Genomic DNA, 23313 nt, shown 5'->3' on the forward strand with positions numbered 1-23313 from the left:
TTCTGGGTCAGTTAAGCAAAAAGGAAACAACCACAACAATGTAGTACAAATAGGCATTGGAAAGGTTAATTTTATATCATTTGAGATTGGCCTAGAAATAAGACACGTGACAAATTAGGGTTAGGGTTTCCAATGGGGATAATGCGTGGCAGCTCCGGAGATCGACATTTGGTTAGAGTTTGTAGGGAGGTTAGGGTTAGGGTTACAGCAGCAAAAATAACTTTCCTGATCCTGGGGGGGCGGGGGGGGGGCTGTGTTGGTCCGGTATCAATCTACCATCTTCCTGACAAAGCACTTGCATTTGTGGCCAATACAAATAGGAAAGTAAAAAAAGTTCAGTAGCGCAAATTGCCTTCATCTAAACTGCTATATATCTTTCATTGGGAAAGCATTTGTTGTTTAATTGCTAAAATTCCCTTCTAACTATAGACAGGTGTTTATCTCTGTGAAAGCACTTTCACAACCTTTCAAAACCTGCATGCTGTAGTAGACTCCAAATAATATGACCTATTACTGTTAATTTTAGTGATATAAAACCAAGCTTTATAATTTGTTTTTAATTAATTAATGTCCTTAACCGTGGATCAGACACAAGGACAACACTTAAAATGGGGTTATATGTTTTTTAATAAGTTATCTGGAAAAGCATTCCTTCCACCTGTATGCCAACCATTATATGGAAAACTGTTACAAAATAAACAATGTTGAGCAGTTTCAACTATGTAGTATTTCTGATGAGACCAAAAATGTCAAGTAGGGCACTAAACATGTGTTCACTATTTCTAAAATAGGACGTCTAATCTGATTGGCCGATCAAACCCAGTGTTCTCTGTGAAGGGTGGAGAACCAACAGAGATGCAATTCATTCAACATAGCGTCTGAAGCACGATGACACCTCCAAACATTGCTTTGCATGTCCTATGTCTGCTCTTGGCAAATGTTGGTAAGTTGTGTTTTCTATGGTATTTTTTTAACTCTAAACTTTGACTATGCTTGTAACTTGTTTCCATGCATTTTAACACACCAGCATTACATTAATTATCTGTTTTCTTTGTCTCTTTATTTTCTCCTCAGCTTATACAACAACTTTGAAATCATCATTACATTATCATTCATATGCTGGAGAAAGTGTGACTTTGCCTTGTGCCTTCGATGACTTTAATGTTAATACAGTGATGCTTTACTGGTATAGGCAAACTCTTGGACAGAAACCAGAGCTGGTGTCTACATTCTATCGGCATAATGATAAAAAAGACAGCTCTAATGATGGATTAAACAAACTTTCACGTTTCTCACTGGATACAAAAGAAGGTACAAACAACTTGAAGATAACACATCTGCAAATATCAGACTCGGCTACATACTTCTGTGTGGGGAGCGATTTATATAGCTTTAAATTTGGTGATGGAATTACTGTCAATGTCAAAGGTTCAGGTTTGAACATCCCAGCTTTGGTCCATCAGTCAGCATCTGAGATCATCCAGTCAGGAGACTCTGTGACTCTGAACTGTACTGTACACACTGGCAGCTGTGATGGAGAACACAGTGTTTACTGGTTCAAAAACTCTGAGGACTCTCCAGGACTCCTTTACACCCGCGGAGGCAGGAATGATCAGTGTGAGAGGATACCCAACACACAAACACACACCTGTGTGTACAACCTGCCAATGGAGAGCCCGAATATTTCTCAAGCTGGGACCTACTACTGTGCTGTTGCCTCATGTGGACACATACTGTTTGGAGACGGGACCAAGCTGGACTTTGAGGGTAAGTAACTTTACGGAAGAGGTGGTCTCATTTAGTGATGTTAACAAACTTGAACGATGGATTTGCATTTTCTAAGTCTTTATTAATACTGGCCAGAGACTGCACGGCATTTTTTCATTTGTCCCACACATTTAGCCGATGTCCCGCATTTGATTGACAGTCGCCCGTCTAAAACGTGCCTTTTATCCAAAGGTGTTTGGAAAACAAGAAAGGGCTATCACCATTAGCTGTGTCAGATGTCAATCAATCAGCAGAGACATTTTTATTTACTTATGGGTGTAGCCGATGGAGGTCGATTACCAGGGAGTTTTTGTGAGATTTCTTGTGAGATTTTTTTCAATTGCGCATGGAGGTGAATACGTTTTGTAGCGCCGCTTATCCGAAACTCACCAGAAATGCCTGACCCATAAAGAAAATATTGATCTATGGATATATTCCTCCTGAAACCAAAAGAGGATTACCAAACAGATATGGTACTGTACCAGCAGCTGATTTAATAAAAGTTTACCACACTGTGCGGCTCTCCCACAGGTCAGCAGTCTGTTAGCTAGCTCTTGTCATTTTTCCAGACTCGGAGATCACAAAATAATTAAATAATATTTATGTGGGTTGTTGGCAGCTGGTCACCCTAACTGGCCATCATTATTTCCTAGCGCAACTCCTCCACATAATTACAAAGTTTAGCCAAATCGAATAAAAGGATATTGTTGTTTAGGCAGGTTTGTGTTGGAATTTTGCTGGTGTTAAATCCTGGAAACATACATTATTTCCTCTATTCCTCTATGAAGTATTTATTTGCTGCAGCTCAGACACTAAACAATTTATATAGAAACACAAGAGATCTTTGTACTCAAAAGACTGATATTGGAAGATAAAAAGGGGATTTTGTCTCATATGTTTTAGAGTAGTTGTGCTAGCTAACACTAACCCCATAAACCTATGAACAATTTATTTTGTTTGGCATGTCGCTTCTTAGTATTTGAAAGATACATTTTGTTTAACTAAGACTGCTAAAGCCTCAAATAAGCTTAACCTAGAATTTGAATTTGATCACATATAACTTACAATAAACTCCCTTGGGAAAATATCTTGTTGTGGCTTGTAGGATTTAAAATGACCAATAACCTTTAAATGTACAACTAGGCCTGTAAGTATTGTGTTTTTAAAGATATACAGTTGAACAAAAATCCAATGCTATCATTTAACCAACATTGAAGAAAACATCTCAAAGCTCTGTAATTTCTCCTGGGGTTCGCCTCTTTACAGATGAAGTTCTCTCTCTTGCCTTGGTGTATTTCTTGAGTGGAGCTTTGACTGTCACCATCATCCTGATAGTTTTACTGGCTATCTCAGTGTACAAGATGAACCAAAGGAACTGCCAACATTCAGGTAACAATATTTATTTGAAGCTGGAAACAAGTATTGAGTGCATATTGCATTAAAATAACATTACTTAATTTTGTCTCAAACAGAGTGCAATGCCACATTTTCAACGTCTTCTACTCTGCATACAGAAGTGAGTATCATCTTTCCATTGAAAGATAAACTATGTTTGCTGTTTCTAGAACTCATGTGCGCTATACAATCGTCAAGTTAACAATATAACTTATACTTGAAAAAAGGGGTGTTGACGATATACAGCAATACTTAAAATAAAAAATATGTATTTCATTTTTAAAATACACATATGACAATAAAGTAAAAAATGCAATGCCTTTCAATCATTGCGGTGTTTTTCTGTTTCTCACTTAGCTTTCTATTTGCCAAATAAATTGATAAAACACCTATTTAATTCAAAGATGAATTTGACTGAAAGCATAACCTTTTTTTCTACAATTGTTCTATAAATGTCGTCATCATTAATAATTTTGTCCTTGATAATCTTATAGTGAAAATCTCAGGACAACCCTTTTCGACAAATGAGCCTGAATATATTTTTTTTTTTCTCAGTACATGCCTGTGTTTTTCTTTGTCTACCACAATATCAATACATTTTATGTTTCTTTAGCAGTCCGGTCAAGGCGCAGAGAACCTTCATTATGCTGCTTTAAGGCAACACAACGGCAACAGATCAAGAAGAGAGGGGGAAAACACCCAGTCCGAATGTGTGTACTCCATTGTAAGGCAGTAATGCTGCAATTGTTTCTGTACTATGTTTCTGTATACAAATATATTTGTTAAAAGAATCATTTAAATTTCACCAAATTCAATAAATATAAAAGCTTGCCTTGCAATAAAACGTTCTCACATACAAAAAATACCACTTGGTAGCCTTTTTCTTTAAAGGTCACGTATTATACGATATTTCAACAATATATTATAGGTCTCAGATATATACAAAGAAAATTAGAATTTTCGCAGCCTGAAACAGCACAGCGTCTAGTCTTCTTAAAAATCCTGCTGAAACCGGAGGCCAGAAATACACAGACACACAGAAGTGCTGTGGCAGGGGATTCAGGTAAGAGGGTGGGCGGGGGGGTTACCGTGGTCGGTTTGTTGCTAATGCCATAAAAGCCACAAAATACAAGATGACGTCAACACATAGATACATTTTTGGATCTCATCTGTAGATCCTATGCAAATCTTTACTGATGTTTTAAAGGGTTATGGACAGGAAATAAGACTTACCTTGACTTGACTAGGTCCAACACAGGGAACCGTTAAATACATCACTGTTTTTTGTTGTTATTTTTTAGGAAAGATGTCCAAATTCTGTAAGTGATCTCTGCCTTTAACCACTCTTAATCCTACTTCTGCGAGTCCATGGTCTTTTGTTTGTTTTCCCCCTTCAATCAGCTCCCAGGTGTGTCCCATGTATCCCCTTCCCCAACTCCATTTCCTGTTTAGGTTGAAAATGGCTATTTCCTGATTTTTTCTTACACACATCTGCACAGGCCGCATGAAGGATGACATTGTACTTGTGCATTACACAAACAATTCCAAAGAAAATAGATTTCTTTAATTTAGGATTTTTTATTTGTGTGTGTTTTGGGGTTCTTTGATGTATTGTGCTGTCAACGTAGTTATCTGAAATGTTGAAGCATTCGTATTGACTGTTATTTTTTCTCTTCTTTCCTTTCTTAATTTATTTATTTTTGTCAAATGAGTGTAATTACCGTTATTTTATTTTAGTATTGTTTTATTGTACTTTACTTTTTTGTGAGATGGGAATGTCATCTCCCCTCCATTGTTGTTGTCTCATGGTTTGTGTCTCCTGCGTGTACTAAATAAATAAATCTAAAATAATAATTGAATTAAAAAGTGCCTATAAATGCCAATAATTAAAATGTGTTGTGTGTTATTATGTACATTCCCGGAAAAATAAATATAATTAATCATGTTTTTGTGAATATCATTTGTGTTGTGTTCCATCTTTGATTCATCACAGAAAACAGGCCACACTTTTTGTCCCTTTCTATAATAGATCTTATGGTTGTCAGTACCTTCCTATACATGTATATTATATTCTGTTTTGCGCATTGTGGTGCCTATTTACGATCATGTGCTCACTCTGTGTGGGGGGCCTTAAGCAGGATGTCCTCATTTTGTTTCAAGGAACTTACCAAGACTTACACTCTGTGGATGACAGGAACCTATTTCTGTGATCACACTATTGTGTTCAGAAGCAGAAGTTCATTGCGTATTGTGTGGGTGTATTTATTTTTAAACACACAAATCAGAGCTTAGGTAATGGTGTGGTTAGGAAAACCTGAACAAAGTTTATGGGTCAATTAGAAAATACAGTCACACTTTTCTCACACTCCTTTGATAGTTTGATTTTTTATTGATGTTAAAAAAGTTGCTTTTCTTAATAAAAGAATAATACAACCAACACAAAACACACATTCTTTTGGTACGATTTCTTAACTGTTACAGAGATTCGGAGCAAAGTCAACTCTGCATTAAAGTCGAATCAGCATTAAAGACTTCACCCAAGCTCACTGATATAAACTAAGAAACAAATAGTTACAAAGAAGAAGATTAAACCAATTCTGATGATGGAAAGCCAGACTAAGATTCTCATCTGTTCCATATGGTCTTCGACATCAGCTTGGACGAGAACTTTGCTTCCATTTCCGAACAGCACCTCCCCACAGGAAGCCACAGCACAGTAGTAGGTTCCAGCATCACTGGAGCTCAGGTTGGTCTTCTGCAAATGGTACACGCAGCCCTGTGAAGGAGACCCCGCTGTGCGGACGTGGTTACTCTTGTTCTCATGCACGTAAAGAATACCTTGGCCAGTTTCTTGTCTGAACCAGTTAACACTGTGTTCTTCTTCACACGACCCAGTGTGTACGGTACAGTTGAGAGTCACAGAGCCTCCTGGCTTGATGGTCTCAGATACTGGCCCCTGGACGACTTTCTTGTGGTTGGTTCCTAAAATCAGCAGACAACAAGTATTTCATTTTTGGAAGGTATACAATTTACGTAGGACAAAACCTTATTTTTATGAATACATTTCTTTTTCTGTGATAATATATGAAAACTGATTTGCCGTTTGTAGAACATAAGTCAAATTGACGGGTGTTCGAATGGCTGCCTAATCTACTACAAATATTTGTCTCCATTGAAACGCATTGTCAATTATGCTTCGAGGGAAAATCATCTCCTACATTTTTTTTGTTGACATATGGCATAGGTTTCCTCGGAGAAATTGTACTTTATTTCTAAATGACATCAGAACATCAATAATGAAAAAAACATTCTTAACTAAACTAAACCTAACCAAGCGCCTTTGCTTTGTTTTGTTTCCATTTACAACGTTAACATTAACCATGTGTTTAAAACCACAACCGTATTCAGGGAGAAGATATGTTTCCCCTGAAAATGTAATTGAAAATGTAATTTAGTTCTACGTTTTTTTCAGGTAATTTGTACAAAAACTGCACATATCCAGCAAATTCTGCTTTCATGTTAGGTAAAAGCTAATATAACAACAGGCACAATACCTTTAACACTTAGAAAGACCCCCACTCCAAATTCCACTATGTTGGAGTGCGAGCTTCCGCAGAAGTATGTAGCTGAATCTGAGAATTGGGCGTCAGCGATGTGTAAATTATTCATCCCTTCCTCCCTTTTCACAGAGAAACGAAGGTTCTTCTCCATCCAGGGGAAGACTTTGGATTGTTTTTCATGCTTGTAAACACTAGACAGGAGCTCAGGTCTGCCTCCTAAGGTTTGTTGGTACCAGGAGAAGTGCATGGCCACTTGGCTGTTGTAGAAGCAATGTAAAGTCACACTGTCCCCAACATTGACGGAGATAACCCCGATGTCCTGTGTGACTGCTGCCGACTGGATCACTGCCGACAGATGAACTAGGTCAAAAACAGATAATGGTATACAACATAAGCTCATGTTCAATTAAACCATTTAAATTAGAATCACAGATAAAATACATTTCATAAAGGGACTTACACACTCCACAGAGGACCACATACAGGTTCATCGTCTCAGAGGTCTCAATAACTGAACGTTTTCGAGCAAAAGCGCAGACACAAGCCAAAAAAGGAGGTTACATTTGATTGGTTGGGAATAGGGTCAAACTTTGTAACACCTCAAACATCCGTTTTGGCCCGAATAACACAAAAAGTACATTGCATTAACCGTCAAGTTTGGCAATCACAGTATTTGTTATACACATTTAGCAGTAAATAATTCATATCTCTTTTTCTGCAATGTGGAATTGTGGCTTTCTCATGAACGCGGAACATTTAAACCATAAACAATGGACATTACGCGTGCTTGACAGTTCATACGAGATAAAACAAAATTATTGCTCTGTCACATTTAGTTTGGCCTGTAACTACTTTTGAAGCCATATTTAATGATATTGAGAGCAATGTAGGTCATTTAAAAAAAAATTAAAATTATTGCTTGAACTTGCTCTGCAGGTTTATTTAAGAATTCACAGTTATTACCCACGTTTTTTATACATTTCTCAAGAACATTTGGACATTTAACATCACTTCACATAGAAATAGCCCTTTTTTAGAAGATGAATTTGAATACAACCTCTATCGTCAAACTCTGACAAGACATCTTACTGAGAAAACACATTTTTGAATAGAAGGGGACTTAAAATGACCCCATGACCAGGGTTAATGGAAAAGAAAATGTGGTACATCATGCGAGGTTCATACTCAATCAGTGGGATAGAAAGTGTTTTACTGAAGGCAACTCTGTAAGCCAGAGATCTGTAGTGCCTCCTTGAGGAGACAAGATGAATCTAAGTTGTTTGCAGGAGTCAACTTGTTGCTCATTAAGGGGGGGAGAATGGCAGTGCTTGCACAGTAGGTCCTCTGGTTTGAAAAAGATAAGCTGTGGGTGCTGTCTGTGGCTGTTTTTTTTACGAATGTGGTCAGCATCTCACTCTGTTGAATCCAAAACCAAGTGACAGATACAACACAGAGTTTGGACCCCCAGGTCTATATGCTGCTATTCACACTTTTAAAGTTTGTTATTGGCACACTTGTGGTACTGACGGGAAAAGATGGGCCATTGACTGCAGGATGGGTCGGATTACTTTGTGTTCTGAGCACCTAAACTGCATAGTTTATTAAGAACATCAAACTTGCATGTGACCTATGCATGTCTGACCGTCTGAGCTGCCAGATAAGATTGTGACATATAAAGTGAGGATATCTTTCATAAAGGCTCTATAAAACGTACATATTTACTTACGCCGTCTGAAATCATTTGAGGGATGCTGTGTCTGAAATTGCATCTGGTAAAGATATCAGAGAGGTGAAAGATTTGAGCTTCCTTGCATGAACCTTTTATTCCCCCACCCCCTTTACAGTACGTAAATATAGAGTGCCCATGCAGTGATACGGTCATACGCACAATGGAAAGCTTCACCTTAATAGCAGCTGTGCTTCTTTGCAGTCTCAGTAAGTATTGAAATGTAATTAATGTCAACTTAATGGCTAGTTTTATAATTGTACATCCAACACGTAATGTGTTTCCGTATCAATTACGTAACTTTTATTAAGAGGTATTGTAAACCTTCATGTGGTTTTATAACAACTATATATTTTGTTGTGTCTGCTCTGTGTTTCAGGCTGGATCTCTGCCTCGGTTAGTCAGACTGTGGAGGTCCAGCCTGGTGAAGAAGTCACTCTGCTCTGCCCCAACGTATCCATCCATCCAACTCAGTCCGACTGGTTCAGAGTGTTCAACAGAGCCAAGCCAAGCTGTGTCTCCTCTATCTACGGGGCTGGTGGCGAAGCTTCATACTGTGATGGATATCAACATGGAAAATTTGAAATGAGTTCCAACCTGACCACTGTCTTTCTTAAAATCAATCAAGTGGATATATCTGACTCTGGACTGTACTTCTGTGGATTGTACATAGGCAAAAGTACAGTCATTTCCAGTGCAATCCAGCTAAACGTTGAAGGTAAGATTGTGATTAACTCCCACCTCTTTAAGAAATAAATTGTTCTTATAGTATTTACATTATATCTCAAATGTATTGGAAAACAGCAATAAGACAAATAAGAAACAAATATGTGTACAAAAAGATTCATGTCCATTTCTTCTTAAAAGGTAACGGTGAATCTGATGATGATGAATATGATTTCGAGACCAAAAGTAAGGTTCTCCTCTTTTATTTGCAATTTCCAAACAGCCAGTAATTACAATTTATTTTAACCATATCGTAAGCAACAGGATTAAATTACAGAGTTTAATTATATTCTTTTCTTATAGAGGAGCCTGATGAAATGGCATACCTGATGAGTTTAATTCTGGGATGCTTGGCTTTTTTGCTCACTATAGTCGTCATTGTTCTGGCTGTTAAAATAAGGAAGCTTCAGAGAGGTACAGTGGATTTAATTTTGTTGCACAGCACATTATGGAAAAAGTATATGATTAGTTTCAATTAACTAAAACACACTGACTTAACACACTTGTTTCTTTTTTTTATTTAGATGCAAATGAAGAATCTCAGCCCAAAAGACCCCAGGTAAACCCAATATTAATGTATACTCTGTGTTATGGTTTTAAAATGCATTTTAACAATTTTAATAATCTGGTATTTGTTTGGTCATGTTATCCCATGCTGCAGCTTGCATCAAACGTATTCAAGCAGGCATAAAGGGAGTCATAATAGTCTTCTTAAACAGAAAATGTATTCTAGTTCAGGCTCAGTACCTTGAAGGTATCTGCATTTTCTTTAGCAAAATTTGTGATTTTGCCAACAGTGATATATTTATTTCCCTATGAAACATTGAAATGCTTAATAAACTCAACCACAATATATGTTTTGTAAGGACAGAGATGTGTATGAAATGTATACACTGCGTACATTTACAACAGTTACAGAATTGTTTTCAAATTATCAAAAACACTGTTATCACTGTCATTGTAAGGTGGAGCGATATATGTCCTGTTAATGAATTAGCTTTTTTCCTCCGATGTGGCCTATTGTACAACCTTGGTTTCAATCATAAAACTGAGAAATTATTTTTTATTTAAGTTCAGTCAGACAACTCACGTGTTTCTTTGGTATGTTTATTAGAAGCAGCATATAGTTTGAGTTTGGCGTCTAGGCTCGGGCCTCATCACTCCACAGATTTACATTGAGTGATGATTATACTATCCCCCTCGAGCCTACAGTTGGATGCTGGGATGGTGGTGGGTCAGGCGAGCAACAATCGAGATGACTGCCCGAACTTTATTCTGTGCAGCACAACTCCGATTCTTTTAAAAGTCGTACTTTTTGTTAAATAAATTATGGTTGTCACTCATTTTAGTTTGGATTATTCCTTTGTGGGACAACCAGCAAAACGCCACATTTTACGGATTTTGCAAACAGCAGGTGACTGAATACTTTATTTTACAGAATATGTGCTCTGATGAACTGAACTACGCGGCTCTGAGTTTCCAGGCGAAGCCAAAAATAAGCCGCAGGCCTGCATCTGAGCGAGAGCTGGAGCCAAATGTAGTCTATGCTGCCACCAGATAGACGAAGGAAACGAGTGGAAATGCAGCTCAGAGTGGAAATAATGCTTTGTCATGGTACACTTCTCTTGTAGCTTCATGTGTGGGAGAATTCACTGGCAAAAAAATAAATGTTGAATATTGTTTCCCTATTTTCCCACTCAGGTTTCTTGTCTACCTTTTTTTTCTTCATCTAAGGCCACAAAGAGCGTGTTAATGTTTGATGGAGGGAGAGGCGTAGAACTGTCAGACCAACTTATATGGAAAGTGAAATGTTCTGCGGAGGGAGGAGGGAGTGACGTACACATCACTTGTTGGCAGGAAGAGACAGCACAATGGGGTCTGACAACAACTGAGGTGAACATTGTCGGGTCAAAGCAAAAGGAAGTGTTGAAAAGCAGCTTACTTGTTTATGGCAAACTTAGCGAGCTGCTGTATTTAGACTTTTTTTAGGAAATGAGGAGAAAAATGCTTTTTTTCACAGAACATGTAGATAAATCTCTTCTGACATTGTAAAATCTCTCCACTCCCCGTGACTAAAGTGTATTTACTATAGAGCAGGGAAGTAAGCTAATTAAGTAGCTTTAACTCAATCAAAAGCATCAAAAGGAGAGTGTTGATATTCAACAAGACTTCAGTCGTGAAGCCATGCTAGCAGCTCTGCATCAGCATGCTAAGATATTTAACGTATCAGTCGTAGGGGACATTTCATCTCACTCATGATGAACCACAAAAGTCAATCTCAATGTAGTGTTGGATCTAGCAGGATTCATCCTCTGGGGACCATGAATATCTGTATAAAATACCATAGCAAATCCTTTAAAAATCAATCACCAATTGATTTTCCATTGGAATGTAGCTCTTTTCATTCAAAATTGAAAATAAACGATAATTTCTGTATTATGTGATTATTAGGTGTTGGTAGCATGGAGATAAATACTTGTTGATGCAAACAATTATTTCAGACAGGTTTTTAAATTGCAATAAAACGTGTCTAATGTACGTCTTTCCAGAGATGACAAGAGGTGATTGCAACCAACTGAACACCCCTCTGCTGTCCCCTGTCTTGCAAAGCGTGTTGGAGACCTACAGTGGTTGGTAAAAAATGTGTAAGCCCTCTCTAAAGCAAGTGTTTAGTTTACCCGTTATATGCTACTGTCGAAACATGGTGGTGAAACATACTGTTTTGCGTGGTAGAGGAACCGCTCCTTGTGTAGATACTCAATTTAGGGCTCATTCTAGGAGAATGCAAACAAACAACATGAAAACTCCAAAAAGTTCCTGAGTTTTCAATTATAATGCAGTGATGGTAGATCATCATAGGACACATGATACAACTCCAAATGAAAATGATAAATAAAGCAAAAAACTGCATTCACAGATAAAAAAACAGATAAACACAATAAATCCTGTGCTTTGTTTTCTTATCATATTCCATATCAATTAGACTGTTATGGATAAGGTTAGGATGTTTTCAATGACGACTGCAGGAGAGAACTTGTATTAAGGCGTGTCAGAGCATTGGCAGGTCAGTGTGAACAAAAGACACCCCGCCTCTCTTTACCCCTTTATATAGTAGGGTGGTGAATACTCTTTCACTGACAATGACAATGAGGAGCTTCGCCTTCATAACAGCTTTTCTTCTCTGCAGCTTCAGTAAGTACTAGCACTTTATTATTCTCAGCGTCAAATTATGTAACCTACAATTTAAACATGCAACAATAGAACTGAACTGATTGTTGTTGTTGCTTTATTACTGTTGGCTTATTGCGGTAAATGCCGCTGTCTCTACTGTTTCAGTCTGGATCTCTGCCTCTGTTAGTCAGACTGTGGAGGTCCAGCCTGGTGAAGAAGTCACTCTGCTCTGCCCCAACGTATCCATCCATTCAACTCAGTCCGACTGGTTCAGAGTGATTAACATAACCAAGCCAAGCTGTGTCTCTTCTATCTACGGGGCTGCAGGCGAAGCTTCATACTGTGATGGGTTTCAACATGGAACATTGGAAATGAGTTCCAACTTGACCACCGTATTTCTTAAAATCAAGCAAGTGGATATATCTGACTCTGGACTGTACTTCTGTGGATTTGACATAGGCACAAGTACAGTCATTTCCAGTGCAATCCAGCTAAATGTTGAAGGTAAGATTGTAATTGAGTCATACCGCTTTCAGAGATGTATTTTTCTCATTTTAATTATAGTATCATTGAAATGTATTATATGAAAATAAAAACCATAAAAGTAAATAACGCAGAAATACAATGTGATTTGGAGACTAAAAGAAGGTTTTTTTTTTATGGTCGTATAATCTATTGAGTTTTTTGATATAGTATAACTTGAATTGTACGCAGTGGTGTGAAAGAAGCATAACAAACATGGATTCATTTATCCCCATTTTGTATAGATTATTTTGATTCCTATGATTCCAGGATTATTAGAGTAAGACTCTTCTAAAAAATGTTAACTATGTAAACTTGTTACAATTACAACCCATTTACACTTGTTATATTAACACTGTTAAAAGCAACTTTTTGAAGCCAAGCTGAGATGATTGGCTGACATGAAATAATTGTATCCCCATTTTATAGGTTATGTTGAGATGAAGTGCTCTTCGAGACTAACAGTAAGACTCTTCTCAAAAATGTTAACTGTTCAAGTTTTTTACAATTAGAACACATTTACACTTGTAATATTAACAATGTTAAATGCAATTGTATTTAGGAGACAGTGAAGGATTTGGAAAATACATGCCTTGGATGACTGTGAACCTGGGCACTCTGACTGTTTTCTTCATTGTTTTGGCTGTTAAAATCAGGAAACTCCAGAAAGGTAAGGCTGACAAACAGTTTGTTAAATGTTCTGTCATTTAAAGTTATAACAGACTAATCTTAATCAATGTATTTGTTTAAATCTAACTAATCAGGCTTATGTTTTGTCACATAGCTGCTATTGAAGAACTGCATCCTGAAAGAAACAAGGTATTTGTATAGTTTTTTCTTGATATGTTTTAATGGTGGTACTAAATAGGAACAAGTATTGAACTCCGGGCAATACAGAAGATTAAATGTCATTTGTTAGATGATGTGCTGGCTTGTTAGAACTGTAGTTACAGTGTGTGAAATACAGTGTGTGACCCTAAATATTGATTCACAGAATGTGGGCTCTGATTAGGTATCTGACCCCCCCCCCCCCCCCCCCCGGACATAATGCACTTATGTTTTCCCATGCTCCTTAAGGACCCGGGGAACATGGTGCGCAGTAAGCCCCCTGCAGGGCTGGAGGACTCTCTATTTTCCATGCACACTCTTCACGAGGTAAGCGTGTCTGAGTGTGCTCTACCCAGCCAAGTAAGCTGCGGCCCGACTTCTCCACGGTCACAACCGGAGGAGAAGAAGTTGCGGTGCAGTGGCTGTTAACCAAAAGCCGGTCAGGGGCAGTGTGATGCGTCGATGTTGTTGGACGACAGGGCGTTTATCCATCAGGGCTCCACCCACTGTACCCATAGAGTCCAGTAGAGTGCGGAGCCTGTGTAAGATATAACGGGGGGTTGCGTATTGTAACCCTAGTTATATAAGCACAGGCGGAGCCCTCTACCTGTCCTATGCCGCTCGCTGAAGAGGGTGTAGGATGACAGTCAGGAGGTGTCGCCGCTTTATATACTGTGGGCTTGCGCGCGCATTCAGGTAGGCCCGCCCCGAGGGGCCGGCTACGTTTATAGATATCTCAGTAGGTGAACGCTCGCATAGCATGATTGAGGATAGTACCCATATAGTCCAGTAGAGGGCTCCGCCTGTGCTTATATAACTAGGGTTACAATACGTAACACCCCGTTTTGAGCACATAATATCAGGTCTTGTTTTTGAATGGAAACAAATAAAGACAAGGAATTAGATAATAAAATCAAAAGCAATCTAGGGTGAAACACACAGGAAGCACTCGGCCATGACCACAAACATCAAATGACTCGTTGTTTTCACAGACTAACAGCAATGCAATAAGAAACCGGCCAGCCCGGACAACGTGGAACCTTTCTTTTTAAAGATAGCTGCAGAGTTTATTGCTCCACCTCTCACTACTCTTTTTAACCTCTCCCTCAGCACAAACACAATTCCAAAACTGTGGAAGTCAGCGTATGTCCTGCCTTTGCTGAAAGGAGGGGAGGCAACTGTTTTAAATAATTATAGGCCAATCTCTAAATTATCAGTTCTGGCTAAGGTTCTTGAACGCCTAGTGAGTGAGCAGGTAAAGGTGTTTTTATGTACAAATGACATCCTGTCTAAACATCAGTCAGGCTTCAGAAAGCAACATAGCACCATCACTGCCACAATGAAAGTGGTGAATGATGTGGCGAGTATTTTAGATAATAAGCAGAGCTGTGCAGCTCTATTTATTGACCTTTCCAAAGCGTTTGATACCGTCGATCATCGCATCTTAAAGCAGAGGCTACTCAGTATTGGCATATCCAGTCATGCAGTGGGGTGGTTTGTGAACTACCTCTCTGAAAGGTCCCAATGTGTTCATTTTGATGGGCTGTCTTCAGAGTGGTTAAACATTACTAATGGTGTTCCTCAAGGTTCTGTTTTAGGTCCACTTTTATTCTCCATCTACATCAATAGTTTAGGTGAAAATGTCAATGGAGCAACCTTACATTTTTATGCGGACGATACCGTTATGTACTGTGCAGGTCCCTCCATTAAGGAGGCTGTTGTTGAATTGCAAGCTGCTTTTAACATTATTCAGACACAGCTCTCTGAACTAAAGCTTCTTTTAAATGTTGATAAAACTAAGGTAATGCTCTTTTCAAAAGCCAAAAAGACACCAGAGCCTGTTTTAGATATTTTAACTACGCAAGGAATAAAACTTGAAGTGGTTGCCTGTTACAAATACCTTGGTATCTGGCTTGATGATTGTCTCACTTTTAAACGTCATGTCAATAACCTGCTTAAAAAACTGAGGGTTAGACTAGGTTTCTTCTACAGGAACAAGTCCTGTTTCTCGCTCGAGGCCAGAAAAAGGCTAGTCACTGTGACCTTTTTACCTGTGCTGGACTATGGTGATCTGATTTATATGAATGCACCTGCCAATTGCCTGGTCAAGTTAGATGCTGCGTATCACAGTGCACTGAGATTTGTGACAAACTGTAAAGCATTAACTCATCACTGTACCCTGTATGCAAGGGCTGGTCTGCCTTCACTAACTGTACGGAGGCTCAGTCACTGGTACATTTTTATATATAAAGCCATGTTAGGGAAACTTCCATCCTACATCTGCTCCCTGATCTCACGGCGAATTGTAAGTGGCTACTGCCTGAGATCGCATGCTGTAGTTTTATTAAATGTGCCAACTGCTAGGACTGTCTTAGGGAAAATAGCATTTAGATGCGCAGCTCCACTGTCCTGGAATAGTCTGCAATTAAAATGGAAACTGAGCAATCTGGTGCCACTAAATGTTTTTAAAGCTCGGTTGGATGCTACTGAATCGGAAGCTGTTGGTACCTGTGCATGTGGATAGTATGTAAATTGTAATCCCTGTAATGCTACTGTATGATGTCCTTTTGTTGTTCTGTTTATGTTTTTAATGTTTCATGTGGAACCTACTTGAGCAGGTCTCCCTTGAAAAAGAGATCAATGATCTCAATGGGATACAACCTGGATAAATAAAGGTGTGAAATGAAATGAAATGAAATGCTCCTGAAACTGCCATCACTCTATCGTCCATTTCTATAGAATGCTGTTGCTTTTCTTTAGCCGATGCATTCTATGTTAGTCTAAGTTTTTCTGCACAAGATCTCAAAAATGTAATTGGAAAATGAAAGTAAAACAGAGTCAGTTTTATGGTCAAGGCTTATTATGGTCCTGTTATTGTTTCAATTTTCGATGAGGGGATACGTTTTGGCATTTCACAAGTAATGTCTTGACAGGTCAATTAACATGATCTACAGCAGGGGTGTCCAAACTACGGCCCGGTGGCCAACTGCGGCCCTTTATCCACTTTGAATTGGCCCTCAGCAAATTCAAAAAGTATAATGGAGTATGGCCCATAACTGAAACTTGTGCTTTTCTTATATTGTACTTCTTCAATATATATGTAAACATATATTATACAGTAGTATTCATGTGTTAATCAGCTCACTTTTCAAATAAATTCAGTCAGTTAAAGTTGAAAACATTTTCTAACCAATTTTAGTTGCTAAAAAAAAGCCTAATAACTTATTTGTATAACAAGCTTGAATACACCCTTCCTATTTCCCCTTATTATAAGCAATCTGAGGCTTCTGTTCTAAGGAATGACCTGCAAATACTTTTTGCAACACAATAAACAAAACCCTATGGAAAGTTCAAAGCTATGATGTAGGCTGTTTGTTTCTTTAAGCAGATTCAAGTATCGAGTGTAATTTACCTACGATAGATTGATATTGATAACTTATAACTTGACTTATGAGGCAATATACCTCACTGCTAGTGAGTGGCCCCGCCCTCCCTGTTTTTCTGTATGTCGCCCTCAGTGAAAAAGTTTGGACACCAGTGGCGAGCCGTCAGGGCCCTCTAGGCCCTCTGTGAGGGCCTAAGATATTCCAAAAAATTATATTTAAAAACATAAAAAAAAATATTTTTTTAATATTATTTTTGTTATATTTTTCATTAGTTTTACCGAAAAAAAACTTGATTTAAGTGCCTGTTCAGTCTCTGTTTGAATGTGAAGGGTTACATGAAAGAAGCTCGTCTGGCTCTCTCTGCGATTCACAGAGGGCCCGCTATAGTAACTGAAGGAGAGAGTAATGTCAAATGACAGTACAATTGACCAATCATATCTTCCCTCTAAATGGGTGGGTTTTATTATCGCGGACTTTATGACAAGTTCCGCCCGCTGTGAAACTGTTCTTGTTTCCATAGCAACAACAACTTCCTGTCAACAGCGTGAACTCGCCTTCAAAATAAAACCATGCCAAATTACACTTAAGACATACAACTGCAACGAAAGTAACAAACACAATGCAATATCATTTTCAATGTCAAAGAACACAAATTGGGTTCACAGGTGTTGTTTTGTGTGGTAGAGGGTCGCTGTCATTGATGCGTTTTGCACCCTGGGCCGTTGTTTTGATATTCCGCTGAAGTATACGCTGTGACGTAATAACTATTTTTTTTTCTTTTTTTCGAGGGAAGGGGTGGGGGTCAGAGGGCCTAGGTATAAAGCTCACGGCTCGCCACTGTTGGACACCCCTGATCTACAGTATAACTTTAATTTGATGTCTTTTATACATAAATATGTGTCCCCGGTGTGTAAGGAGACTCAAAATGTGTCAGAAAATACGACCCTCTCTCTTTTCCTCCTTACCCACATCTCTAAAAATGCGGGTATAACGGAGCTGATCCAGATATGCTGCAGTCATGACGACATTACTCAAATGTGGGCTGGCTTTACGTTGAACTCCTGACAACCTTCCGCCCACGGCCCAAGCTATCGTCCCCTATCAGAAATGTTGCTGTATCAGAAACAATGGTCTGTGTTTACATTAGCAAGCATCGCTAACACTCAGAGCTAACGCTGTACTGGAGAAAATATGTGTAAAAAAGCCAGATATAAAAAGGTACTTACCTTGTGGTAAACCTGCAAGAGAGAAAGCATTTGAGCTCCATACTGTTTCAGAAGTAATGCTTGATGTGGTTTAGAACATAATATTGCGTTTAATCGCGGTAGCGTTTAGCTGATTTCTGCCGGTAGACAGCCTTCTCTTCACAGAGCTCACCGCCTGCATGGGGATGCTCCAAAGGGGCGTGGCCAGCAGCAGCTTCAAAGGGGCGTGGCCAGCAGCAGCTCTGTTACATGTAAAGGGCCAGACCCAGAATCAGCACTTTAGTAACAGGGCTGAAATAGAGGGGTATGAGGCATGGCAATAATGGGTGATCTGTTTGGTATTTTGAGCAAAACACTTCAGAGACATGTTTTGTATAGATATGGCCCTATAATATATTGTTCAAATATAGCATACTAGGTGAGCTTTAACCTCTTAAGCCCTGAGCCTGTTTTTCAGGTCTCAGGCTCGAAAATGACATTCCCAGAACAAATGACCATATCTTCCCTTCTAAAAGGGTTAAATTAATAATCTTTATTCTCAAAGTAATGATAAACCTGTGAGTTGGATGTAGAAAAGTCAGAATCAATATAGATGTTTTTTATTTTAAAGAAAATTCAGATTTTACAAAAATTATTTTTTACTTATAGTGAAAACTACCCTTGGATGATGGGTTAGTAGACTAAAAGCTTTAGGAATCTAAAGTACAACATATAATAAGTACCCTGTATCAAGATTGATGCAAAACAAGTGAAATTTGACAAGAGAGATTTAGCCAAAAACCCCCACTTCTGGGGTCATTTGGGTGGATTTGACCTATCTCTGGCCCCCCTTGCTCGATTTTGATGAATGAAATCTCTTTATAACCGCTAGAGCCAATGGAATCGAGGGAAAGTTATATACACACCAAAACGTTAACAAATAAGGACTGAGAGTGATGCGTTACCAAAACCGGAAGCTGCATACACTCTGGTGGCTACCATTAGCAGCTAACTTTTCCGCTCCGATTTTTACATAAAAAATGGAATTATGGATTATAAATAATTTCTTCAAAGGCACAGGTACATTATTAACCTATGGATCAACAGTTGTAGCATTTTTTTTTTCGTTTTAATGCCATTGAACACGTCTTTTGACCTAATTGACAGCTACGGTGAGACGATCTGCCGTAAAAGCTCCGTAAAGGTACGTGTTGTGATGTCTGTGTTTGCTTCCCCTGTCGCAAGTTCGGATCGCTCAGTGATGATACTATACCTAAATAATCAGTGGAGTCTCAGATTTAATCCGCTATATTGTATGTGCAGCTACGATAAGTAATAAGGGTATTTTTATCTTGAATTGTGTGCCGCAGTGCGTTAGAATTTTTTCGCTCAGGGGTCATTTAGACGCTTCTTATGAGACTTGTGTTTTGTTTTGGTAAAAATGGTTCATATCTTCAGTTAGCTGAGATTCTTCCCGTTAATCTGGTGCTACACATTAATAGTTTCATAAATGTTAAGAAGCCCTGAGACATTATCTCGAAAAAAAAACGGTGGGAGGGGTCCAATGGGGGGACCGCCGTGCTTAAGAGGTTAAGGCTAGCAGTCTGCTTTAACACTTTTTTTCTTTTTCTTGAAGCACTAACATTTCCCCTCCTCTCTTTTTGTTGAGAGCCCCCTCACTGGAGCACAGTTCAGTCGCGGACTTTGGCAGAGCTTCAGTCACACCCAGCATGAAGACCTCTACCTTGATAACAGCTTTAAGTCTCTGCAGCTTCTGTGAGTACTGCCCTTGAATTACTCTCAATGGCATGTATGTCTTTGGTGATTTTGTTTAAATCCAAATTTAATTTTTAATTGAAAGTAAATATATATTTTTCTTCGCAGTTTCAGGCTCGACTTCTGTCCCGGTTTCTGTGTAGGTCCAGCCTGGTGAAAATGCCACATTGACGTGCGCCAACATTTCCAAATATGACACCATGACATACTGGTTCAGACTGGTGAACAGAACTGAGGTCAGCTGTGTTGCCGTGTTGATCAATTCTTACAGCAAGGTTTTCTACTGTGATGGAGTTCAAAAATCTAAATTTGAGATGACATCCAACACCTCCAACCTCTTTCTCGAAATCAAACAAGTGGATGTATCTGACTCTGGACTTTACTTCTGTGGGTTTTACATAGCTGGGATTCCATATTTCAGCACGGCACGTTTGAGCATTACAGGTAGGATTATTGTAAAAGTATTCTCTGTGGTTATCCTTCTTAAAACAATCTATATGTAAAAGTAACATTCTGATAAAAAATTCTAATAATGTTAACATTATTTGTTTAAAGGAAAACAGTTTAGCTGAGTGCATTTTGTTCGGCTTAATTTAACCTGTTAAGCCCGAGAGACCCCGGTATCGGGGCACTGCCGCAACATATTGCAGGAAACAGTGTCTGAGGGCATGTTCATTTAAAGGGCCCATGTCATGGCCATTTCCACTGATCATAATTACATTGTTGAGGTATACTAAAATAGATTTATACTGTGCAATTTTCCAAACTCACATTGGTTTCGCATACAGCATCTCTGTAAAGTATGTGTATTCAGCAGTATTCACTCTCTCCACTAAACGACTCGTTGGAGCTCTTGCCCCTCCCTCCCTGTGAGCCAAGTGTGCTCCGATTGGTCAGCTCGGCCACTCTGTTCTGATTAGTCAACCACCAGAGAGGCTCCGCCCATGTCTAACAGTGCTTTTTTCGGCTCGCTCTCGGAACATCAGTCTTATAATGGCGTCGGTACAGCCGTATATTTAATACACTAACTAACCGAACTGTACCTACAACTGTTGTTATAGAAGAGTGTGACGGCCCCAGGGCCTTTGTGCAGGTGTGTTGCAGGTCTTACGATGGGGTGGAGCTGAAGAGGCTAATCAGCGCGATCACGGACACCTGACCGGAGCCGAGGTGCTATTAAGCCCAGCTGCCCGGAGTCACACGGCGGCCCCTGTCTCTCTCCAAAGCGGCTGCAGAAGGACGAACTCGGCGATCCTCTCCCCTCGACCACCTATCTCTGCATTTACCACAATAAATGTGCCGTGGTTTTGTAAACTTGTGTATGTCTCCTTGTCTTTCCGTTGTGGCCTACGAGCCGGTCATAACAAAGAGTAAGTTATTTTTACCTGTAATAAACTACTACTGTTTGATGAGAAATCAAATCATGGTTTGCTATATATGAATGATATGTTATAGGAGCAAATAATTCAGGGAAGAAAGGATAGGCCCACGAAGTATTTCCATCAAACTTTATTTTTAGAAATGTACAAAATGAACATAAATATACATACACGGTATATCATCAATTCCTCCCCGTTGTCGGCATCTTGCCTATCGCAGGCAGCCGGGGCTTTTTAGGACGATGCATCAGTGTGGTAGTCCCGTCATGTATTGTCCGGCAGGATCTGGCTGGACGAAATCAAATGCAAATCACAAAATATTAGAGAAACTTAGTTGTTTTACATTTGTTAGTAGTAGTTGTGGTAGGAGTGTGTATCTATCTAATCCATCTATCTAATGAACACAGTAAGCTTGCCAGCTAATATACTAACCTAGCTTTGTTTACTTTGGTAGCTAACACGATATGAACGCTAGCTCGGAGGAACGGCAACTATAATGTAGTGTAATAAAACTACTATGAACAAAAGCTAGTGGTTCATATTAGGCTAGCAATAACGTGTTTATAATTGCAATCTTATACGGGTAGTCTGCTACATTCGGTCATTCATTGTAACTGGCATGAATACATTGTTTTGCGCTAGCATGTATAGCTAGCCTCGTTAGCTATACATGCAGTATGTACATGTACCGTCACAATGTACGGTAAATCACCCGGAGTATACTGTTTGAGTATTCCGTGTGTGACTGCAGACATTCTCCTGCCATGACAAACATGTAAGGCCATCTGCTGACATTGTAGTTGATATATTTAAACACTAGCAACGTCGTTAGCCCAGTAAGCTGGGCTTGTTTAGTGTAATAAAACCACTATGAACAAAAGCTAGTGATTCATATTAGGCTAGCAAGAACGTGTTTACAATTGCAATCTTATACGGGTATTCTGCTACATTCATTGTAGCTGGCATAACAAAAATGTGTTCTCGAGCAAACCCATGTCTAGCTCCGTTGGTTAGCTCGGTAGCATACACGCTACGCCAGCTATAATGTAATTACGTTTCGCGACTGACCGTACGGCAAATCACCCGGAGTATACCGTCTATGAGTATTTCGTGTGTGAATGCAGACATTCTCCTGCTATGAGATACATGTATGCAAGGCCATCTGCTGATATTAGAGTTGATATATGGAAACGCTAGCAACTTAGTTAGCACAGTTAGCACTGTGTCAATGGCTTAGCAGTCCGAAACATGTTTACACATTTAAACAGTCGTGGTAGATACCTTGTTTGATAAATACACAAATAACAATGCAAACTTACAGGTTGTGTACCCGAATCTTCCCCTGCTCCAAACGGTCCAAACAAACTAGGAATAGCATCGTCCTTCAGTTTCAAATGCTGTGCATATCCGGCCTAAAACTGGGCAATGTTTTGGAAGCTTTCGTCTGTGAAATGCCGCGCACACAGTAACGTTCTTCGAACCTCTGAAGGAACAGTGTTAAAAATACATTTCAACCACTGACTTCGTCGTGGTTCTTCCGTCGGTAGGACAAACAGCTCAGATTTCTCCTCACATTTCAGGAAACGGGTCCTTGGCATTGGCATGACTGGATCGATTGTGAACTGAACCAGAGCTTCCAACAGTAAATGTTAGGCTGGCAGAGGGTGCGGCCAGCGCCGCTGGGTGTGGCCATAGCTCTTCGGGATTGGTCCATTTCGTTCCGGGTACCGCATGACATCATGCCGTACCCGGAACTAAATGGAAGACTCAAATGGGCAGTGACGTATCTCCAACGAGGCGTTTTGGGGAGGTATTTTCTGTATTAGAGTTTTATTCGCTACAGGGTGTACTTTGAGGGTTTTGACTCTGCACACCGTTTACATGCATAAAAAC

General features: G+C 39.3%; 2 protein-coding genes and 1 long non-coding RNA gene across 3 annotated transcripts; 2 read left to right on the forward strand and 1 right to left on the reverse strand.

Annotated features, from left to right (window-relative positions):
• The first annotated feature begins 884 nt into the window (after positions 1–884).
• LOC117487697 lies at positions 885–10848 on the forward strand. The gene is made up of 13 exons (XM_034136341.1): positions 885–943; positions 1075–1767; positions 3034–3156; positions 3240–3283; positions 3776–3897; positions 5818–5908; positions 5996–6065; positions 8526–8657; positions 8828–9166; positions 9316–9360; positions 9478–9588; positions 9699–9733; positions 10613–10848. Exons 1-13 carry the CDS (start codon positions 889–891, stop codon positions 10733–10735), a joined length of 1983 nt encoding a protein of 660 aa, XP_033992232.1. The 5' UTR covers positions 885–888; the 3' UTR covers positions 10736–10848.
• On the reverse strand, positions 5621–7214 carry LOC117487750 (immunoglobulin kappa light chain-like). Its single transcript, XM_034136405.1, has 3 exons — positions 7183–7214; positions 6717–7082; positions 5621–6144 (listed from the first exon to the last, which is right to left on the reverse strand). Exons 1-3 carry the CDS (start codon positions 7211–7213, stop codon positions 5696–5698), a joined length of 846 nt encoding a protein of 281 aa, XP_033992296.1. The 5' UTR covers position 7214; the 3' UTR covers positions 5621–5695.
• Positions 10849–12517: 1669 nt separating the features above from the next.
• LOC117487752 lies at positions 12518–13455 on the forward strand. Its single transcript, XR_004556437.1, has 3 exons — positions 12518–12849; positions 13297–13331; positions 13430–13455. It is a non-coding gene; the product is annotated as an uncharacterized LOC117487752 (long non-coding RNA).
• Positions 13456–23313: the final 9858 nt, after the last annotated feature.

This window comes from Trematomus bernacchii, unplaced genomic scaffold (genome assembly GCF_902827165.1).
Source record: "Trematomus bernacchii unplaced genomic scaffold, fTreBer1.1, whole genome shotgun sequence".
In the NCBI taxonomy this organism is placed as follows: domain Eukaryota; kingdom Metazoa; phylum Chordata; class Actinopteri; order Perciformes; family Nototheniidae; genus Trematomus; species Trematomus bernacchii.